Genomic DNA, 21,120 nt, shown 5'->3' on the forward strand with positions numbered 1-21,120 from the left:
GATACACATGTGTGTTCGGTTCTAACCATATGCATATGCAAACTTGAAAAGAATGCTACCCCCTGGGGTGGGCAACATGCTTGCAGCTTAATTGCCCGCGGCGTTAAGCAATTATAATTTTATTCGTTATTATACCCGATACTCAAAATGAGTATTGGGGTATATTAGATTTGTGGTAAAAGTGGATGTGTGTAACGTCCAGAAAGAATCGTTTCCGACCCCATAAAGTATATATATTCTTGATCAGCATCAATAGCCGAGTCGATTGAGCCATATCTGTCTGTCCGTCTGTCCGTCTGTCCGTCCGTCCGTCTGTCCGTCTGTCCGTCCCCTTCAGCGCCTAGTGCTCAAAGACTATAAGAGCTAGAGCAACGATGTTTTGGATCCAGACTTCTGTCATATGTCACTGCTACAAGAAAATTTCAAAACTTTGCCCCGCCCACTTCCGCCCCCACAAAAGGCGAAAATCTGTGGCATCCACAATTTCGAAGATACGAGAAAAACAAAAACGCAGAATCGTAGAAGATGACTATATCTTCTAGAGTGCAAAATCTGAACCAGATCGTATAATTATTAAAGCCAAAATCAAGAAAACAATTTCATTCTTTCTCGCTCTGTCTCTCTCTAACACACAGGTTTCATGGTCAAAATTTCGCCACACCCCCTTCCGCCCCCGCAAAGGACGAAAATCTGGGGCATCCACAAATCTCAGAGACTATTAACGCTAGAGTAACCAAATTTAGAATCCGCACTCCTGTTAGATCTCACTATAAAACGTATATCTCAAAATTTCGCCCCACCTCCTTCCGCCCACACAAAGAACGAAAATCTGTTGCATCCACAATATTGCAGATTCGAGAAAACTAAAAACGCAGAATCATAGATAATGACCATATCTATCAGATTGCTGAATCTGGATCAGATCAGATTATTTTTATAGCCAATAGGAACAAATCAATTTGCAGTGGCTACGCAGCGCCCGACGTCACGCTCAGACTGATTTTCTGTCTCTCTCGAACGCACTCTTTGTCGTGTCGTTTAATATTAGCGGCGTCTGCCGGAGAAGAGCTATACTGACTTAGTATCGGGTATAACTGTAGAGTTGCGGTGTCCGCAGCAACTCACAACGTTCCCCCTCGTTTTATTAGATCGAAAAGCGGCTACTGCACATGTGCCGCCATCCCACGGCACTCACCTTGCGGAGTCGTTGTTTGCTTTGCCTTTCGTCCCTTTTAATTGCATTTAATTACTGATTGTCTGAATATCCACCTTCAACAGAGGTCATTCCAGTGTGTCCCGATTTTCATATTAATCAAGTCATTAATGAGACTTTGACAGCTCCCGGGTGCGATCAATGAGGCAGATAAGACCTCATAATTGGCCAGACAAGTAGGTTAGGGTTATTAATTGCTCCTGATTAGCTCCCCTGCTAATTGAAACCCACTATACCCTGCCCCTTTCCCATTTAATCAATGCCTCTTTGAGCTAAAACTTGTTTATATTTATTTTGTGCTAATATGCTTTATGATTAGACTTATTTTTTTGTCCTTTGCTGTTGAATTAATGGAAATTTTAAAATTACATTCTGCACAGTTCTGTTGAACGATATAGGAAACTCTTTCACTGGCACTGGCTTGCAGTTTGCAGTGCCGTAGGCAGGTTATTTTGGTCTTTCTGAGGACCAAACGTACGCCACGGCCGGAATGCATGTAGATAACTAAAACAAAGACTTAAAACATGTAATTCTCTATACTAATGACTAAAGATAGAAAACATAGCTGATTTGAGATGATTTTGATTGGAGCTGAACTAAGAAGAACTAAGATTAAGGGAGGAATGGAATTGCTGTGCAGGTGATGGTGACGCAATGCGGATGCTAGGAACCTTCTGTGGCTAGACCATGGACACAGGGCCTTTGTTGAGCTGGTCTAGATGCTCCTTGGCCTTGATGCGCAGCGTGGCTATCGAATTGCTCCGCATGTCCGCCGGCGGAGACGAGGAGTGCTTCACCAATGCTTGCGGAGGTGGTGGCGGACTCTCCCGGCCCACGTCGAGCAGCTCGATGCTGGCATTGGTCGCGCACTTGTCCAGGCCGCTGCCGTGGTTGCTACTGCTGCTGCCGGCATCCAGGTCGCTGCTGTCCCGCGCCTCCCCGTTGGAGTCGGCGTTGCAGAGGCTCAAGTTCTGCGGCGACATGCAGATTTCCGGACCGCTGCACTCCAGCGAAGCGGAGGAGGAGGAAGAGGACGAGACTGCGGTCGTCGTGGTGGGTGGCAGGCTGGCGGTCGTCAGTCCGTGGTGGGGGGAGCCCAGCGATGTGGCATGCGGTGACATGCGTGACAGGTGCGGCGGGAGATGGGACAGCGGCACCACATGATGGCATCCATGGGGATGGGGTGGACCCGGCGGCGGGGGTGGCTGGGGCTGGTTATGGCCATGCCCATGGCCATGTCCATGCCCATGCCCGTGTCCCAGACTCCCGTGTCCGAGTCCGTGTCCGTGGCCGGGCGGTGGTGGCGGTGGTCCATTATGACCGTGATGGTGTCCCATGGCCGCCAAACTGCTCATCGTAAGGTTTGTGGGCGCCAAACTCAGCGGTGGGGTCAGATAGCTGGGGTACACCGTCTGCGGGTGCGATAGAAAGCCTGCAAGAGATTGGTCTGAGTAAAGGGGCTATGGAGTGCTGAATATGAGACTCTCACCTGGCAGGGCACTCAGCAGCGGCGGCGACAGCCAGGGATCCACTGGCAGACCAGAGGCTCCGCAGCCAAGTCGATGAGGCAGCTGGGTGAAGTGCGTCAGGCCCAGACGCAGGCTTTCCGACTTCTCCTGGCGACGCCACTTGGCCCGACGATTCTGGAACCAGACCTGCGAGAGAGAGAGAAGAAGGAGGGTTAGCTAATTAGTTTGCTTAGAGAGAGCACGGAGCAATTAAATTAATCACTTGACAAGAAACGCGTTAATTTAATCAGGCGCCAAAATGTCTCTGAAGCGCAGCCAGAAGAACAACTGACGGAAGACGGCCTAAAAGCATAATGAGAAAACGGAATAAACTGAAAGACAAGGGGCCGAATGGGAAAGAGAGAATGGGCTGAGAGAGAGAGAGAGAGAGAGAGAGAGAGACAGCTATAGAATGCCGGAAGATAAAAAGCTCCAAGCAAGACAAAAACCAAAATGGCGTCCAGCGCTGAAATTGTTAATGAAAACAGACACACACACGAACACAAGCACAGAGGAGATACAGCCAGACAAGCAAAATGGCTGAGCACACATACACACACCGAGCCAGAGTCCCGTTAGGCAACATCCAATTAGTTCGCCTTCGCTTTAATTAGAATTATCGCAACAATGAGTGTGTATTAGTGTGCCTGTCTAATTAGCGGCTTCAACTGAGGGAAAGGCACTGCCAGAGAGAGAGAGAGAGAGAGAGAGAGAGAGATAGGGAGAGCAAAACACCCATAAAAGCCACCTACAGAGAATGAGTTTCCATAGCCCCCAGTCCTGACCAACCTCTGCCACGCTCAAAGTAATTAAACGAAATTTGCGCAAATTAATAAGAAATTATTCCTGATGAAAATTTCATTACCATTACATGTTGTTGCTGTTTGTGTGATGTTTTTAGCCAGAGTTTGAGCTAAAGTCTGACCATTAGCCAGAGCTGCTGCTGCTCTTGTCACAAATACGACTACATATATTTTAGCCCCTCACCCAACTCTACTAGATACTCGTATAAGTCCATATGTATGCTTTGTATCGGATCCGACCATAGTGTTGTTAACCCGAGCCCTTCCGCTCACTATACCTGAAGACGCCTACCACCCTACTTTCGAGGTGTCGCTAGATATAGGACCAACTGTATTGAATCGGTCGAGTAGGCTGCCCGAACGTGTCCGCTGCTTTCGTAAAGCCGAGTTTGCGAAGCTTAATAACATCATTACGGATTTTGATTGGTCCGCTTTGTACTTGTGCACTGATATCATAAAAGGCACAAACATTTTTTACAATGCTCTTGGCACATTTTTCGATTCTTGTGTCCCGCTTTCTTGTACGAACCAAGGCCATGGCTAAAGGTGCCTGGCGGCCAGGCATAAAACGCTAGGGGCAACCCAAACGTCGGTGGAAAGCGTGACTGCTACCACCGGCGGGAACGGGGAGGAGCAATCCTCTCTGCGTGTCGCCAGCGGTCACACCTCGGGCATGGCGGGAGCAGGTCATGTCAGTTGTAATACTACTGCCACAAAAACGACGCGTTGCAGGGTGAGCCGCGCGGGTGCCGTTGTCGATGCAGACTCGGACCTGGAGAGCGTGCTATCCCATAGCAAGACCGAAGAGGAAAGCCTTCTCCGCTCGCCGGAACCAGGTACCAGCTCCCTGGGAAGGGCCGAAGCGTTCCAGGGGTGGGATGAAGGCAAAAGCTCAGTATAAGGCGGCCCTCAAGTTAGGAGGAGGACCCTAGCGCTCCCATGCCCACGTTCATGCTCAAGTGCAATGACGACCCAACGCGGCAGTGGCTGGTGCAGAAGGTGCCTCTACTGGAAGCTCTGTGGGAGGGGGCCAAGCTGGAGGTGGTAGACAGGGAGCTGATCTTGTCCATACCAAAGGCGAAGGTGCTCTTCCCCATTGCTGTCCAGGGGGAGCGAGCACTGAAGCTGCTGAAGAGGCAAAATCCGGACGTGCCAACTGCTGATTGGAAGGTTCTGCATGCCGGTAGCCCACTACCCAACGAGGGGGGCCAGCACGTGATCCTCCAGATCAGCAAGGTGGCGGAGGACATCCTGTATCCCAAGTTCGGGAAGATGGCGTGGGGCGTAGGTAGCGTATACCTACGGCTGAAAAAGCGCCACCCCGAGGATAAAGATGCGCACACCCTCCAGGCAGGCGAGGTCGAGAAGGACCTAGGTCTGGAGACCATAGTGGAGGCCGCCCAGGGTCTTGCGCTGGACGACTCGGAGGAGGAGGAAGACGGTGACGGTGACCTGACAATCATAGTCAACCCGTCGTGCGAGGTTGAGTTAGCCACCCATGACACTAAGGGTGCTGCAACTCAATCTCCATAAAAGCAAGGTAGCGTCGGCGGAGCTCCTCATTGCCATGGAGCAAGGGCCCGCCGACATAGCTTTAGTCCAGGAGCCGTGGATTGCGTCAGGCAACTCTGTGGCCGGACTAAAGTCCTCAAATTACAGCCTTCTCTACTCAACATCGGTAAGCAGGAACAGAACCGCCGTACTCGTACGGAAGGGAATCCATGCTCATCTTATGTCTCATTACAGCACGGATGACCTTACGGTGGTGATGCTGGAGAGCGAGGAAAAGCGCCTAATGGCAGCTTCCTGCTACATGGCACACGACAGGCCCGCCCCGCCGGAAGAACTTAGGAGTCCGGTGACAGAAGCCGGCTCCAAAAATCTCCAACTCCTCATCGGTGCAGACGCCAACGCCCATCACAATGTGTGGGGAAGCCCTGACACCAACGATAGAGGTGAGTCACTCCTAGACTTTATCTTATCCACTAACTTAGATGTAGCAAACGTGGGGGAGGAACACACCTTCGTGGGTCCCACCTCGTCAAACGTGCTAGACCTAACTCTTGTCACGGGAAAGAGTACCTTGGTATCTGACTGGAGAGTCCTCGAAAGACCATCCTTCTCAGATCATAAGTACATTCAGTTCAAGTGCGAATTCAAACACTCTTCGAAGATAACAGTCTATAGAAACCCCCGAAACACAAACTGGGTAAAGTTTAAAAAGACTGTTACTTCGAAGCTCGCGAATCCGGGCTCAGTGAAATCCGCGGAGGATATAGAGAAGTCCCTAAAGACCCTATCCAACGAGTTACTGAACGCCTACCATGCATCGTGCAAACCATCGAGAACGAAGAGGAGAACCAAGCCACTCTGGTGGAACCGAGATCTCTCTCTCCAAAGGAACAACCTCAAGGAATTCTTCAAGATCGCCAAACAAGCGAACGAAGAGATTGTCAATGAGGAATATAAAATCCTACTTAGGAGCTACAAGAAGGAAATACGTAAGGCACAAAGGAACTCGTGGAGAAACTTCTGCTCCAACATTGAGAAAGTGCCCGAAACCGCTAGGCTCCGGAAGCTGCTCTCAAAGCAGCCCACAGTACAGAGCCAACTAAAACTAGACAACGGACAGTGGACAGAGGGCAGTAAAGAAGCCCTAACAGCACTAATGGAGGCGCACTTCCCTGGATGCACCGAGGTCACTGACGCCAAGGAGCATCAGGACCTAGCAACTGAGGAACAGCACCCCCCAATAGGTCTGTTAACCACTAAGAGAATCCACTGGGCCATAGACTCCTTCGCGGCCATAAAAGCACCAGGACTGGACGGGATATTCCCAGCCATGATGCAGTTGACCAAAGAGGTTATTACCCCATGGCTCTTCTCAATATACTCAGCATGCCTAAGTACAGGCTATATCCCCATCCAATGGAGAACCTCGAGGGTTGTCTTCCTCCCTAAGGTAGGAACGTGCAGCCACGTGAGTCCCAAGGATTACAGACCGATAAGCCTTACCTCCTTTCTACTAAAAACACTAGAAAAGCTGTTGGATTTACACATCAGGAATGAGGTAGGGGGACTGATGACAATAAACCAATACGCCTACACTAAAGGGAAATCAGTGGAGACGGCACTACACTCGCTAGTAGCCACCATCGAGAGCGCCCTTCACAACAAAAAGTATGCTTTGGGAGCATTTGTGGACATCTCAGGAGCATTCAACAACGTGGCAACAACCGCAATAACAAGTCGCCTAGAAGCGAATAACATACACCCTGCAATCAACGTCTGGATCCAAAACCTCCTAAGTTGTAGACGGGTGCAATCGGAGTGGGGCACCGCTTCCATGGTAAAGGGGGCACACAGAGGCACACCTCAAGGTGGAGTCCTTTCGCCACTACTGTGGAATTTGGTGGTCGACGACCTCATTAAGAGATTTGAAAGGAAGGCCCCAAAAATAACAGCCTATGCAGATGACATAAGCATACTTATTACGGGTGTATGTCCATCGACCCTCAGCTCCATAATGAAACGTACACTCAGGGAGATACGTGAGTGGGCGGAAGAGGTTGGACTCAGTATCAACGCGGACAAGACGGACCTCATCCTCTTTACCAAGAGGTACAAGGTACCGATATGGACCCCCCCGAAAATTGACCAAACTAGGCTGACTCCAAAATCACAGGTGAAATACCTAGGCACAGTACTGGACAGCAAGCTGGCATGGAGGCCCAATGTAGTGGAAAGGGTGAAGAAGGCTACCATTGCGCTTTATGCATCCAAGAAGATGCTCAGCAGCACATGGGGCCTGTCACCTGCTCTAATGCACTGGATCTACATCTCAGTGGTGCGACCAACTCTGCTGTATGGAGCCTTAGTGTGGTGGCAGGCTATTGAAAAGAAGACATACCATAAGGTTATGGAAAAGACTCAGCGACAGGCTCTGCTCTGTATTACATGGGCGCTGAGGTCAACCCCAACAGAAGCACTCGAAACTATACTCGGAATCGACCCCCTGGACATTCACGCTCGCCTGATTGCGGGAAAGGCAGCACAACGCCTTATAGCATCAGGAAACCTATCCATACAAGGATACGGGCACAGTTCAATTGGCAGGGACATGACCAGATCAACTGATTACATGACCCCCCAAACTTGCCTTGACGTCAAAACAACCACATCTTTGGGACCTGAAGAATGGAAAATTGGAAGGGACCAAACTGAGCACCTCAACATATACACAGACGGCTCCAAGATGGTTGGAGGAGTAGGAGCGGGCCTATACTGTACAGACCCTGAGATAAGGCTGTCGTATAAGCTACCGGACCAATGCAGCATATTCCAGGCAGAAGTTTTTGCCATCGGGAAGGCAGCGGAGGTCGCTCTCCTAACAGAACGAGCACACGATGCGGTCAACCTATTCGTCGACAGCCAAGCGGCGATAAGATCCATGCAGTCGTCCGCGGTCAGTTCCAGAAGTGTCTTGGCGAGCAGGGAGGCACTAGACATCCTAAGCACGACAAAGACAGTGCGGATCTATTGGGTTCCCAGCCACCAGGGCATCGAAGGAAACGAAGCGGCGGACGGACTAGCTAAGGAAGGCGTCGGGCTGGAGAATAGGAGAACCGAGAACGTGCCTGTCTCCCTCAGAACGCTGCAAGGCGATCTAGAGAAGCAGGCTAGAGCACAGACTGATAGCAGGTGGAGGAGTACCACCACCTGCAGAACCTCGAAGATAATGTGCAAGGAGCGCAACGAGAAACTTAGCCACTACCTACTGCACCTACCACGAAAGGACTGTAGACTGCTAGTGGGGATACTAACAGGTCACTGCAGCAAAGCTAGGCATCACCAACAGAGACAGTTGTAGGAAATGTGAGGAACCTGGGGCTATCGAAACCCTGGAACAGCTCACCTGCAACTGTCCGGCTCTTTCAAGGGCAAGGAGGAGATACCTGGGCGCCCCAGTGTTGGCATCACTGGAAGATGCCTCCAAAAGGACGCCACAGGAACTGCTGGCCTATGCTAAAAAGACCTCGATTCTCGGGGACTCTTTAAAACCACATTAACACTCCCGCGACGGTTCATACACACCCCCATCCGGATAACTAAGGGCCATATTGGCCTATGCGTGGCCCCGCTGAGGGCCGTCCGGGTTAACCTAACCTAACCTTATGATCAGGCAATTGCCGATCTTTTTGCCCAATTTTTCCAAACCACTTATTCTGAGGAAAGCTACTCTCGTCTTCCGTACCCATACGGTTTACCGAGGTCGAACGGCATTTTCAGTCCCTTGTTAAATGAATGTTCTTTACTTCATGATCTTCGACTAGTTAAGCCGGTGTTTTCACCGGGTCCAGACGGGGTTTCAGGTTGTGTACTCAGGTACTGTGTCGAGGCTCTGTGTGGACCTTTGCTTAAACTATTCACCCTGTCCATTGATTCTTCTTGCTTCCCCCCGATCTGGAAGGAATCGTTTATAATTCCTCTCCATAAAAAAGGTAGCAAGTCTGATGCAAAAAATTATAGAGGTATAGCAAAGTTATCCGCTATTCCTAAAATGTTTGAGAAGGTTTTAACTCCGCACTTGCAGCATCTCTGCAAGTCACTTATATCTCCAACTCAGCATAGATTTATAAGGCGGCGATCAACCACCACGAACTTGTTAGAGTTTACCTCTTTCATTATTAAAGGCTTTCAATGTAACTTACAGACGGATGTTATTTACACCGACTGTAGTAAAGCATTCGACTCTGTAAACCATTCCCTTTTAGCGCATAAACTTGACCTTTTATGGTTTCCGCCCAACCTCCTGAGATGGATTTCTAGCTATCTTTGTTCTAGGTCTCAAAGAGTCCTCTTCAAAAACTCCCTCTCTTTACCAGTAAAGGTTTCTTCGGGAGTACCACAAGGCAGCCATCTAGGCCCCTTACTCTTCACACTCTTTATTAATGACTTGCCTTCAGTATTAAAATACTCTCGAGTACTTATGTATGCGGATGATGTTAAACTCTGTGTCCAGTACAAGGACATTTCATTTCATTCTCGCTTGCAATCCGATCTCAATAACTTTCAGTCATGGTGTTGTGCAAACTTGTTACACCTTAATGCCTCGAAATGCAAAGTTATGACATTTCATCGTTCTAGCCCTTTGTTGGCTCCCTACACCCTATTTGGTGGTTCTCTTGAGAGAATTACCCTGGTGGATGATCTGGGTGTTATGTTAGACCCCAAGTTAAAGTTTCCCGAACACATTTCTACCATGGTAAATAAGGCTATGGGCGTGCTTGGGTTTATAAAGAGGTGGTCAAAGGAATTTGACGACCCCTATATAACAAAGACTCTCTATACCTCGCTTGTTCGTCCGATCTTAGAATACGGCTCCTGTGTATGGTGCCCTCAGTACAAAGTACACCAGGACCGTATAGAATCAGTACAGAAAAACTTTTTACGCTTTGCTCTGCGGGGCCTTAACTGGGATGCGGGTGTAAGACTCCCATCTTACTCTAGTAGACTACTATTAGTAAACCTCCCATCCTTAGTTAACCGTAGAAAAATGCTTGGTGTGATATTTATGCACAACTTGATCAGGGGTGACATAGACAGCCCTGATCTGTTGAGCCGCATAAACTTCACGATTCCTATTAGACTGACTAGAAATTTTATACCGTTGTTCCTTCCACTTTGTAGATCGAATTATTCCTTGCATGAACCGTTTAGGGTCTTATGCTCGGGTTATAATTCCCTCTACCATATTATATCCATCACTAATTCTCTTCCTCTTATTAAATTATTAATCCTTACACACCTTTCTATTAATTAGTAACTGTAGTGGTATTTGTATTTTGATTGCATGCTTAGTTTCTTAGTAAGTTTAGTACTAATTTTCCTCGAATGTTAGTCTAATAGCTATCTTTCTTGCATGTTCGCGTTTGGTTCGGCTACGCACCGCGCGTCATGCGGCAGCGCCCCTCGGTCGGTTGGGCGGGAGGAGGGCTGCGTTTTGCCTGGGATCCGCGCGTAACAGCCTTCTGCTGGTGTCACACGGGCCACTTGACGGTGCAGTAACTGCATCGCCTCTTGAAAGATGCAGTCATTGCATGTCAACGTCCAAATATGTGTTCAAGTATATATGTATGTATGTATGTACATATATTTGTGTACGATTCGTGGTTTCGTATCGCCCGTCTGTGGCTCTTTAATTAAAGATAATGGCGCGTAAAATTATTCTGGTTGCCCGAAAGTGATTTGCAAAACGAATTTCACCAGTCGGAAAATGCTCGTTGAAACGGCTTAATTAAAAATATGTCCACTATTAAAAAGGATAGCAGATTACTTGACATTGCTAGATGTATAATAAAACAAAATATTCAAAGATATTCGGGATAAAACGATATACTTAAGGTATGAAGCTGAAGGGACAAACTTAAAGCCAACTTCCACTCTTTGATACTAACATACTTATTTTTCAATTATTTCAATTAAATATACCGCTGGATACTCGTAAATAGTAAGATTCTTGCGAGTGAAAACCGATTGCTATTGAGCTTGGCTCATACATAAATACAACATTTTATGAGCGAAAATAATATGAAAATATCTGCATATGTTTAAAACTTAATATATTTAACACATTTTTTTCTAATCACACCTCAAATTTTACTTTACCCAAATAAACAAAAAAACAACAAAATGCGAATTCCCGTTGACAGATAAAATTGCGAAATTAATATTTGGCATGTGTAACAGGTGTCGGCTGCTCCTTTTTATACCCGATACTCAAAATGAGTATTGGGGTATATTAGATTTGTGGTGAAAGTGGATGTGTGTAACGTCCAGAAGGAATCGTTTCCGACCCCATAAAGTGTATATATTCTTGATCAGCATCAATAGCCGAGTCGATTGAGCCCTGTTTGTCTGTCCGTCCGTCCGTCTGTCCGTCCCCTTCAGCGCCTAGTGCTCAAAGACTATAAGAGCTAGAGCAACGATGTTTTGGATCCAGACTTCTGTGATATGTCACTGCTACAAAAATATTTCAAAACTTCGCGCTGCCCACTTCCGCCCCCACAAAGAACGAACATCTGTGGCATCCACATTTTTAAAGATACGATAAAACCAAAAACGCAGAATCGTAGAAAATGACCATATCTTTTAAACTGCAGAATCTGAATTGGATCGTATTATTATTATAGCCAGCGTCAAGAAAACAATTTAATTTTTTCTCGCCCTGTCTCTCTCTAACACACACGTAGCATAGGCGGCTTTGCTTAGAGTAAAACATTAGCGCCTAGATCTCAGAGACTATAAAAGCTAGAGCAACCAAATTTGGTATCCACACTCCTAATATATCGGACCGAGACGAGTTTGTTTCAAAATTTCGCCACCCCTCTTCCGCCCCCGCAAAGGATGCAAATCTGGGGATATTCACAAATCTCAGAGACTATTAAGGCTAGAGTAACCAAATTTAGTATCCGCACTTCTGTTAGATCTCACTATAAAACGTATATCTCAGAATTTCGCACCCCCCCCTTCCGCCCACACAAAGGACGAAAATCTGTTTCATCCACAATATTGCAGATTCGAGAAAACTAAAAACGCAGAATCATACATAATAACCATATCTATCAGATTGCTGAATCCGGATCAGATCGGATCATTTTTATAGCCAAAAGGAACAAATCTATTTGCAGTGGCTACGCAGCGCCCGACGTCACGCTCAGACTGATTTTCTGTCTCTCTCGCACGCACTCTTTGTCGTGTCGTTCAACATTAGCGGCGTCTGCCGGAGGAGAGCCATACTGACTAAGTATCGGGTATAACCGTAGAGTTGCGGTGTCCGCTGTAACTCACAACGTTCCCCCTCGTTATTACTATTTTTTCTCTTAATGTAATTTTGACCAACATTCAATTTATATGAAATATTATTAAGTATTATTAATTATTTCTTCACTAGAGCCCTCATCTTTAAGGACATCATAATGTAAAATGGCACTACGAGAACTGGACATAATTTCCCTTTGATTTGCAACTATCAAAAACTCATTTCATGCTAATCAAAACCCAATCAAATGAGTAATCCCGAATATCTGTAAGATATCAATTAGCCGAGCAGACAGCCACCAACAACAAAAGTTCTCCAGTTTCTTGAGTACCCTCCCCCGTTTCTACATCTCATATCCACTCCACATACGCTCTGATCACCCCTTTGCTCCGGCAATCCCATTTAGAAAGTCTAATTTCCTGTCTCTCAAATCTGTACGAAGAAAATAAATTAATGTTAGCAGCTTTAGGCCACATTCAACTCCTCTCTCTCTCTCTCACACACACACACACACACAGCACACCCACATACCCAGAGAGAATGCTGAAATACGGCGGAGATGGGAGGGAGGGTGGAGGTTTTCGAGTTTGTGCTTCTTCATTTTAATTAAATCATCAAAATCAATTTTGTAATTTCCATTCATGGCGCGTCATAATGAAAATGCCCTCACAACCCCACAAGCGGAAAATAACGAAAGCGAGAGAGAGAGATACAGTGAGCGGGAGCAACAGAGAGCGAATGATAAAAGAGAGAGCTCCATGCTAGCGGGTGGCACGCCCACAGCATCATAATCATCATCATGTAGAGAGCCATCCACCCAAAAGTTGGCAAAATTGTCTGCTTTCATCTTTGGCTGTTGATGCTGCCACAAACCACCCACCACCTACCACTCGTCGCGCCTTCTTCTGCTCTGACATGGACCAAACTCAATTTTCCACCCCATAGACATAAATACAAACAAGCACTTCCCCACACACACCCACACAGCACACGCATCCACATGTTCAGCCATTTTCAATTTTAATACATTTTCCTCTGACTCTGGTGCTGGCGCTGGCCTCTCAACCTCAATCACCCACACACCGCCCCTCTATCGGGCAGGCCTTCGCACACCCTCAGCTCATCACCCGGTTGGGGTTCGCTGTGCGCCACCTCCTCCGTCCCCAGCAGGCAACCACTTTTCAACTTTAATCTTTTTCATAAACTTCACATTGGCAGCAAACAATTTGTGTCCCCAGTTCCACCCCATTGCCCATCAGCAGTCTCCCGTGCGGAGCCCACTTTAGAATCATCATCATCATCATCTCTTCTTTCCCTCTCTCTCTCCCTCGCTCACTCTAACTCTCTCCGTCTCTTTGCTAGCATTTTCCTTGTCGTCTTCTTTAATTTTGTTCGCAGCAAAGTTTTGCCGTTTTATTGGAAAACTTCGGCCGCAAAGTGTCGTTGTTGCCCTAAAATGGGAAAGCACATAGAAGTAGAAGTAACCCACACAGCAAACAAGACGTATACGCAACTCCCCCTATATTGCTCGCTCTCACTCGCCCAGCCAGACATCCCTCTCTTTCACTCGCTGTGTGGCAGAAATTGCTTTTCGAATGTTTCTGACAGTTTGCAAATTGGAAAATTGACTTTTAACACAGAAGAGCTTCAGCAGCTTAATAAAACTGTTTGCAACTTGTGTAGAGAGGAATGAGACAGAGTGAGTGAGTGGGAGATATAGAAAGAGCAAGAGAAAGAGAGAGAGATAAAGAGAGAGAGCGAGATGGGGGAGATGGAAAAGATGGGGGTAGAATTGTTGCAGCTCGACTTGATATTACACAGGTCTTGTTGGATTATTCATACTTCCGTTTTTGGTAGGTTCCTCTGTCGGTTGGTTGCCGGGATCGTGTTTGTGACTAAGGCCTCCTCGACAAATCATTTACCCGAACTTAAGGCTATTCGTGTGGCAACCAAATTGAAAATCGGTAGGGCTACAAATGTGTCAACCGAAATTTATTGAAGTGTAAAGACAAGGTAGAATCTCTCGCTTTGATGGAAAATGGGCGGGACTACACTGAAAAAAACTGAGAGAAATTTGAAAATATAATGGAACAAACGTACGGTAGGACAGAGACTGTTTCTAGGACTCTAGTAGAATCTCTGTCCTGGGTCTTACAATAATGTGACGAGTATTCTACGTTATTCCTACGATGACAGATAAGTGAAGGCATGGAATGGATTGAATAGTATAGTAGAAAAGCAAAGGAATCCTTTTGGTAAGAGTGTCATGTTTTATACCACTTTTCCCTCCCAGTGGGTTGAACCTGAAATCAGCTCGGGGAATCAACTTGCAACTCCAGTTACTTACGGCACAACCATTATCCCTGGAACAGAGCTATAATTATCTCAGTGCCGCCCGTTTGTCATGCAATTCAATCAATTTGATTGAAACCCTGATGCCATCGAATGCAGTTTGTTCGGACTCGTTCTCGTTGCCGATAAGCGAGTTAATTGCATAGAAACAAAAATATTGCCCAGCATGGCCTGCAATTAGAGACCTTCGGACCTAGAGGGGCGAATCGAACTGTTTTGGACAACCCGTTGCGTTCAAGGATATTGATAGCGGCGCCTAAGTTAATAACCCAAATGCAAACTGCATGGGAATAGGGAAGGGTTCTTCGCGGATGTCGCGTCGTCTCAGCCGTGTTCCGTTGTGCAAGCTTTAATTTAATTAAAAATCCTCAAATCCCGGTTAGGGGAGCCTAATTATATGCCCAGCCTTTTGCCTGAACAGAGACAGACATGAAGCATTCAATCCAATTCCATTCACCGCGTCCATATATCCATCCATCCAGGGGCTGTCATAATTCCAGACCCAAGTCGGAGGGACAAAGCCACAGCGAGGAGTCCTTGCCCTGGTAGTTTATGACATGTTTTTTATTCCATTGTTGGCTTTTAGTTCCGGGGCTCGTTCTTCAGCACCGAGCGACGACGACGACTGAGACTCGAGCATCCTGTTTCGGTTGCTTTTGTGGGACGGGACTCAGAACAAATTAGAGCGAAGACAAAAGCTTTGACGACGACCACAATCCGCAAGATGTTTTAATTAGTTTAAGAGCCGACAAGCATATTGGTTTACACTCGAAGCCGCCGACGAGGGAGGAGGGAAACTTGTCGAAGGACTCATCATGAGGATTCTGATTCTAATTCATTGAACCAAGCTCTGGGTAAAAATCACGACCCCCAAAATTATTCTCATTTGGCTTGTTGGAGACAGACATTTAAGAACAATAGATTTACATGAAAGCTCTCTTCGGAGGACACCGACGGTCATAGAATCCTTGTCCGCCCATTGTATATAGCTCCATATATACAAGATATCCAAGGCATATAATTCTTAGGAGAAGCAAATGATGACGAAGAGCAGTCATTAATATTATGTTTGCCATCCCTTAAGAGAATCCATATAAGAATTCCATGCACTACCCGTACTTTCGCACCCCTTCCTAATTACAGTCGTAGTTCTCCATTCAAACCTGTAATCGAAAGCCAAACACACAACAAATCTCGATTCTCTGACAGCCGCAGACGCTGGCAACAGCGGCTCCGCCTCAAATGTCGCCGAGGCGAAGGAAAAGTCAAGGAATGCGCTTCAATCTCATGACCTGGAAATGCTACACAGGACAAAACGAAACGAAGCGAGAATCAAATCCAACACACACTCGATCAAGCGCTCAGGTTTCTTTAGGATTTCAATTGTTCACCGCGGCCTGACTTTGGCCAGAGTCAGAGGCAGGGGCTGGGAACCTTGTTTGCCGGGTCGTGTTTGCCCGGAGACACGTGGCACCCTGTATTTAATTAGCTATTTATTTACTCGCTGACATGCCGAGCAGCAGCCCGGGCAAGGGAACGGACAAACGGGCGCACGCACAGTTAATAAGCAGTTAAATCGGCTACAAAGGACGACAAACACCAGCCATGAGCGGACTCCGCTCCTGGCGGGGTTGCTGTTGCTCCGTCGAACTGTCGCACAGGGAATTGGAATGCCGACTCAGACGTCGGGCCTGCCACTTCTCCTTCCCCTTCCCCTTCCCCAGCACAGAAACAAATTTCTGTTGACGCATTTTTAATTTGAAACAGTCGCAAGCAGTGGAACGGGATCAAGAAATGAGGACTTTCCTGGGGAACCGAAGCCTCAGTTACTCTTACAGATCGTTCGTCCGTATGACAGTTACATGCTGTACATACTAATTAGATTCAATTAAAGTTCAATTTAGCCTGCAATGTTCGAAGTTCGGTACAATTTAGTTCAGCAGCAGAAAAGTTGTCTTGCAAATAACGTGGCCATATCTTGACAGCCTGCATTCATATCTTTGAGCCTAAATTTCTTCAAAAAAGGTACTAGAGAATGGCGGCAGATGGGCCCTGTTCTAATCGGCATGATCATGCCGATCATGAATGCCTCCATGCTCTGATGGCAAAGCACATTTTTCGGAGCAGAACCCAGCCGATTAGCTGCTTGCCAAATAGCACCTAATTCTTGGCCCTCAGCCGCTTATTTTGTTTGTTACTTATGTCTATGTCACTCATTTGTTTGTTAAAGCTTTGCGCTTGCTTGCCCTGCTAAACGCTCTCTGCCAGCTCGCTCTTCGCTATCTCCGCTTTGCGTCTGCCTACTGACGTCGGCCGAGCGAAGCTGCGCTTAGCGATCGGAGCGGCAATGTAAAGGGCAGGCAATCCACACTTGCAATTTGGATGTCACGCATTAAAGAACATATCGTAATTTTATTTCTGCGCCGAGTTTTGTTTAATTCGAAATAATTAGTCGGCCGATTGGGGATAAAAAACATTATCTCCACATAAAATTTGGTGACCCCGACGTGATCTCTGAGTTGCAGTGTCAATTAATAATCATTCGCGATCGACATTCGTTAGCCCTAGCAAATTTTCGGCGGTTAAGCACAATTCGGTGCTAAAACACACTTACATACACCTACATACACGCATTGCTGGCTATTAATTTCTCTGTCGCGACAATTCGGTCAGTGCAGTGCGGTAGGCAGTGCAGCGAACTCACTAATACACACAAGCGGAGTACAAAGCGGAATCGGACAGCTCGCACAGCCGCACAGCTAAAGGCATTAGCAGTAATCCCTTTGCTTTCGGTTCCCACGTTTATACGTATACAGGGTGTCTTTTTCGGTCGTGCTGAGTGACTCTTTTAAAACCTCAACATGGCAGCACCTGAGCCTACCAATGTCGCGAACGCAGCAATGCCGAGTGATGTAGATTTCTACAAGCACAAGGCCGAGTCCATCGCGCGCCAACTAAAGGCCATGGATCGCTTTCTTACCAAGGAAGAGCTTGCCGAGTTAGATGAGGCAGAACTTCAAGCTCGCTTAGAGCAAATCGAGCGAATGAATGCGGATTTCGATGCCGCTCAAACGAGCCTTGAAAGGCTGGATTTCCTGCAGTTAGCCCATGATGCCCGGCTGGACTTTTCGAATGTTTATGTCAAGGTTAGGTCCAGGCTGTCGCGGGAGTTGATGGCTGCTCGCACGGTAAATGTTGCCAATTCAACGGCTCGGCATACTCTCGAGGGGAATTCGTCGTTGTTCGCCTATAATAGTATAGGCCGTTCTCGAATGCCCGAGTTGCAGCTTCCGCGATTCGGTGGGAGCTACATGGATTGGCCAGAATTCCACGCGATGTTTTCGACAATGGTGCACAAAGACCATCGTATACCAATCATCGAAAAATTCCAATATCTTCGTGGATGTCTAGATGGTGCTGCGCTGGATACGATTCGTTCCTTGGAACTTTCTGAGGAGAATTACGACAAGGCGTTGAATTTACTAATGTTGCGATTCGATAATAAACTGTTACATTTTCAGGCACACGTCAAGGCTATTTTCGGGCTGCAAGGGGTGGAGAAGGGCTCGGCTATCGGCTTGCGCGCGCTCAGCGACAAAATCAATTCGCACTTGCGTGCACTTCAGACCTTGGCGACCCCGCAGGAGATATCCGATGGGTTGCTGATCTTCATCATAGGCACGAAACTGGACCACAAAACAAAGGAGAAATGGGAAGAGAACTTGCCGACGTCAGGATTGCCTCGGTGGTCAAGCATGGCCTCATTTCTGGAAGCGAGATGTCGGATGCTGGAGAATTTGGGATCAGCCATGGCAACAAGTCCTAGTCAACAGGTGGGAGAAGACAAACCTGTCACCCTTATCACCTACAGTAACGACCATCCTAACCCCATATGTAACCATTGCAATTCCTCCGAGCATTACATATCTAGATGTCAGGCATTCCTGAATCTCTCTGCGTTTGAACGATACAAAGAAGCAAAGAAGAGCCGCTTGTGTTTGAACTGCCTCAACAAAGGCCATGAATTGCAGAGGTGCAGGTCAGGACTTTGCAGGCATTGCCAGGCCAAACATCACACGCTACTCCACATTCCATCGGGAACTGGTGCTTCATCTTCCTCTTCACCGGCCGAGGAATCGATCCAGCAAGAGGCCGCGACTGTGCTTCTAGCAAGCGGGTGTTCCAGCCCTCCCCCCTCGATCCAGAAATCTCAGCCTAGCCAGAACGTGTTGCTACCTACTGCCCTCGTCCATGTAACAGATCGTTATGGAGCACTTATCCCATGTCGTGCCATTTTGGATTCTGCATCACAGGCAAACTTTGTAACATCTAGACTTGCTGATCAGTTGCAGTTGGATCATCGCTCGTCTTATGTTCACATCTCTGGAATCGGAGATTCCATTCTACCTTCGAGCAAGTCTGTACATATAGTTGTACAATCCCAGGACGCAAGCTATCGAGCTTCCTTCGCTGCAATTGTCACCAACTCAATTACGAAAATGCAGCCTAACTTCGGCGTAGACGCAAAGGATTGGCCAATGCCGAATAATCTAAAACTAGCTGATCCTAATTTCTCCAAGCCCCAACGTATCGATCTGTTGATAGGTTCTGGTTTGTTCTTCGATTTAATGTGCGTCGGACAGATTCGACTATCAGCCCAATTGCCAACATTGCAGGAGACAAAACTTGGTTGGATAGTATCAGGAAGCATTGATAGCTCGGGGAATAAGCGTGCAGCTTTAGCCGCTTTTGAAAATTCCTCGTGCATCTTTATTGACGATTTTCGACCCACAACGCTGGAGTACCAAAACTTAGAGCAGCAATGCAGGAAGCAGCTGCTCGAGTGCCAGGTGCAAGTGGAAAAACTGCGATCGGAGAATCAGGAATTGCAGCGCGAACTTTTCCATATATTAAAAACCTACATATCCACGCTAAATGAAATTCAACTTTCAACAATTTCTACATTGCTAAATTTCCTGACATTCTATGCAATTACAGAGGTTCCCGATGATCAAGACGTAATCACGACAAGCCGCCTTCGTAAAGAAGCGCCGATTGCTGCGTTCGACGATCATCCCAGCGTAGCCGCCAGCTGCGCCCAAGCAAGCATCTTCAAGAGGGCCGTTGGAAAAATAGCGGTTCTGGCCCTTCAGGATGGATCTGTTGAAAGCCTTTGCCTGCCAACGGGGGGTGAATGTTCGGAGCAGAACCCAGCCGATTAGCTGCTTGCCAAATAGCACCTAATTCTTGGCCCTCAGCCGCTTATTTTGTTTGTTACTTATGTCTATGTCACTCATTTGTTTGTTAAAGCTTTGCGCTTGCTTGCCCTGCTAAACGCTCTCTGCCAGCTCGCTCTTCGCTATCTCCGCTTTGCGTCTGCCTACCGACGTCGGCCGAGCGAAGCTGCGCTTAGCGATCGGAGCGGCAATGTAAAGGACAGGCAAGCCACACTTGCAATTTGGATGTCACGCATTAAAGAACATATCGTAATTTTATTTCTGCGCCGAGTTTTGTTTAATTCGAAATAATTAGTCGGCCGATTGGGGTTAAAAAACATTATCTCCACACACATCATTCCCCTTGGGAGGGTATAACATATTTCTGTGACAAATATAAATTGGGCCAGGTTCCATAGTTGTGCCTGATAACTTAATTATATTTTGCGTGCTTTCGAAAATAATATTGTTATTCCACCTGCGAGCCGGAGCAGAACTTGTTTAGGTGATTAATTAGCACATAATCAACCCGGTCGGAGCACGGAAAATTGTTTAAGTGTTTTGTGATTTATGCGGCCGCAATAGGAGTTTGTGGAAGAAACGCATAAAACCAATTAGCAGGCAGCGGGAATTAATTAAGAGCGGAAAAGCGAGGCCCAACTGGAGCTCCTTTCGGGTCGCGGGTCCCGGGCCTTGGGTCTCATAAATATGTTGTCTAAAATTATAATAAGCCGCTTGGGCCCCGCATAGTTAGCGTGTGTGGGGATCGGATCTGCTCCGCATTCCCCCTCCCTCAGTGTTGTCAAAATAAGCATTTATGTAAAGCTGATTAAGTCAATTTCGGGTATCGCTCACATGTCCATGTCCCCCACCCATTTACCTGTCTCGGGTCTCTTTGGGTTCAACTTTTATTGACTTTGTATCGGAATTAGTATTGAAATGGTACGAGTATTGTGACTGCTAATTTGACAACTTAAGCCCAGTGCCCATTTAAACCGACAGCAGAGAGCAGAGAGTAGTCGAGAGATGCAGATGGGTGAGTCGACTGCAAGATATGAGATACGAGTATATCTGATGGAGAGGACAGGGCAAACGAAACGAGTTAACTCGAACGCAGATTACACAATTCCGAATCAAAGTCATCAAAATATTGCCGCCTAATTGAATTCATCCTCGACATCCGACCCGGGACAAAGCTATAATGCAA

The 21,120-nt window shown here is 47.1% G+C and overlaps 1 protein-coding gene across 1 annotated transcript in view; it reads right to left on the reverse strand.

Moving 5' to 3' along the window:
- Positions 1–1,497: 1,497 nt before the first annotated feature.
- Positions 1,498–21,120, reverse strand: part of LOC108160890 (retinal homeobox protein Rx) — a 38,272-nt gene continuing 18,649 nt past the window's right edge. Inside the window, exons 5-6 of the mRNA XM_017295159.2 lie at positions 2,703–2,868; positions 1,498–2,645 (exon numbers count right to left, since the gene is read on the reverse strand). Coding sequence (XP_017150648.2) covers positions 1,894–2,645; positions 2,703–2,868 — 918 coding nt within the window. The 3' untranslated portion in view covers positions 1,498–1,893. The remainder of the gene's footprint in view (positions 2,646–2,702; positions 2,869–21,120) is intronic.

The sequence above is a fragment of the Drosophila miranda genome (genome assembly GCF_003369915.1).
Source record: "Drosophila miranda strain MSH22 chromosome Y unlocalized genomic scaffold, D.miranda_PacBio2.1 Contig_Y1_pilon, whole genome shotgun sequence".
In the NCBI taxonomy this organism is placed as follows: Eukaryota; Metazoa; Arthropoda; class Insecta; order Diptera; family Drosophilidae; genus Drosophila; species Drosophila miranda.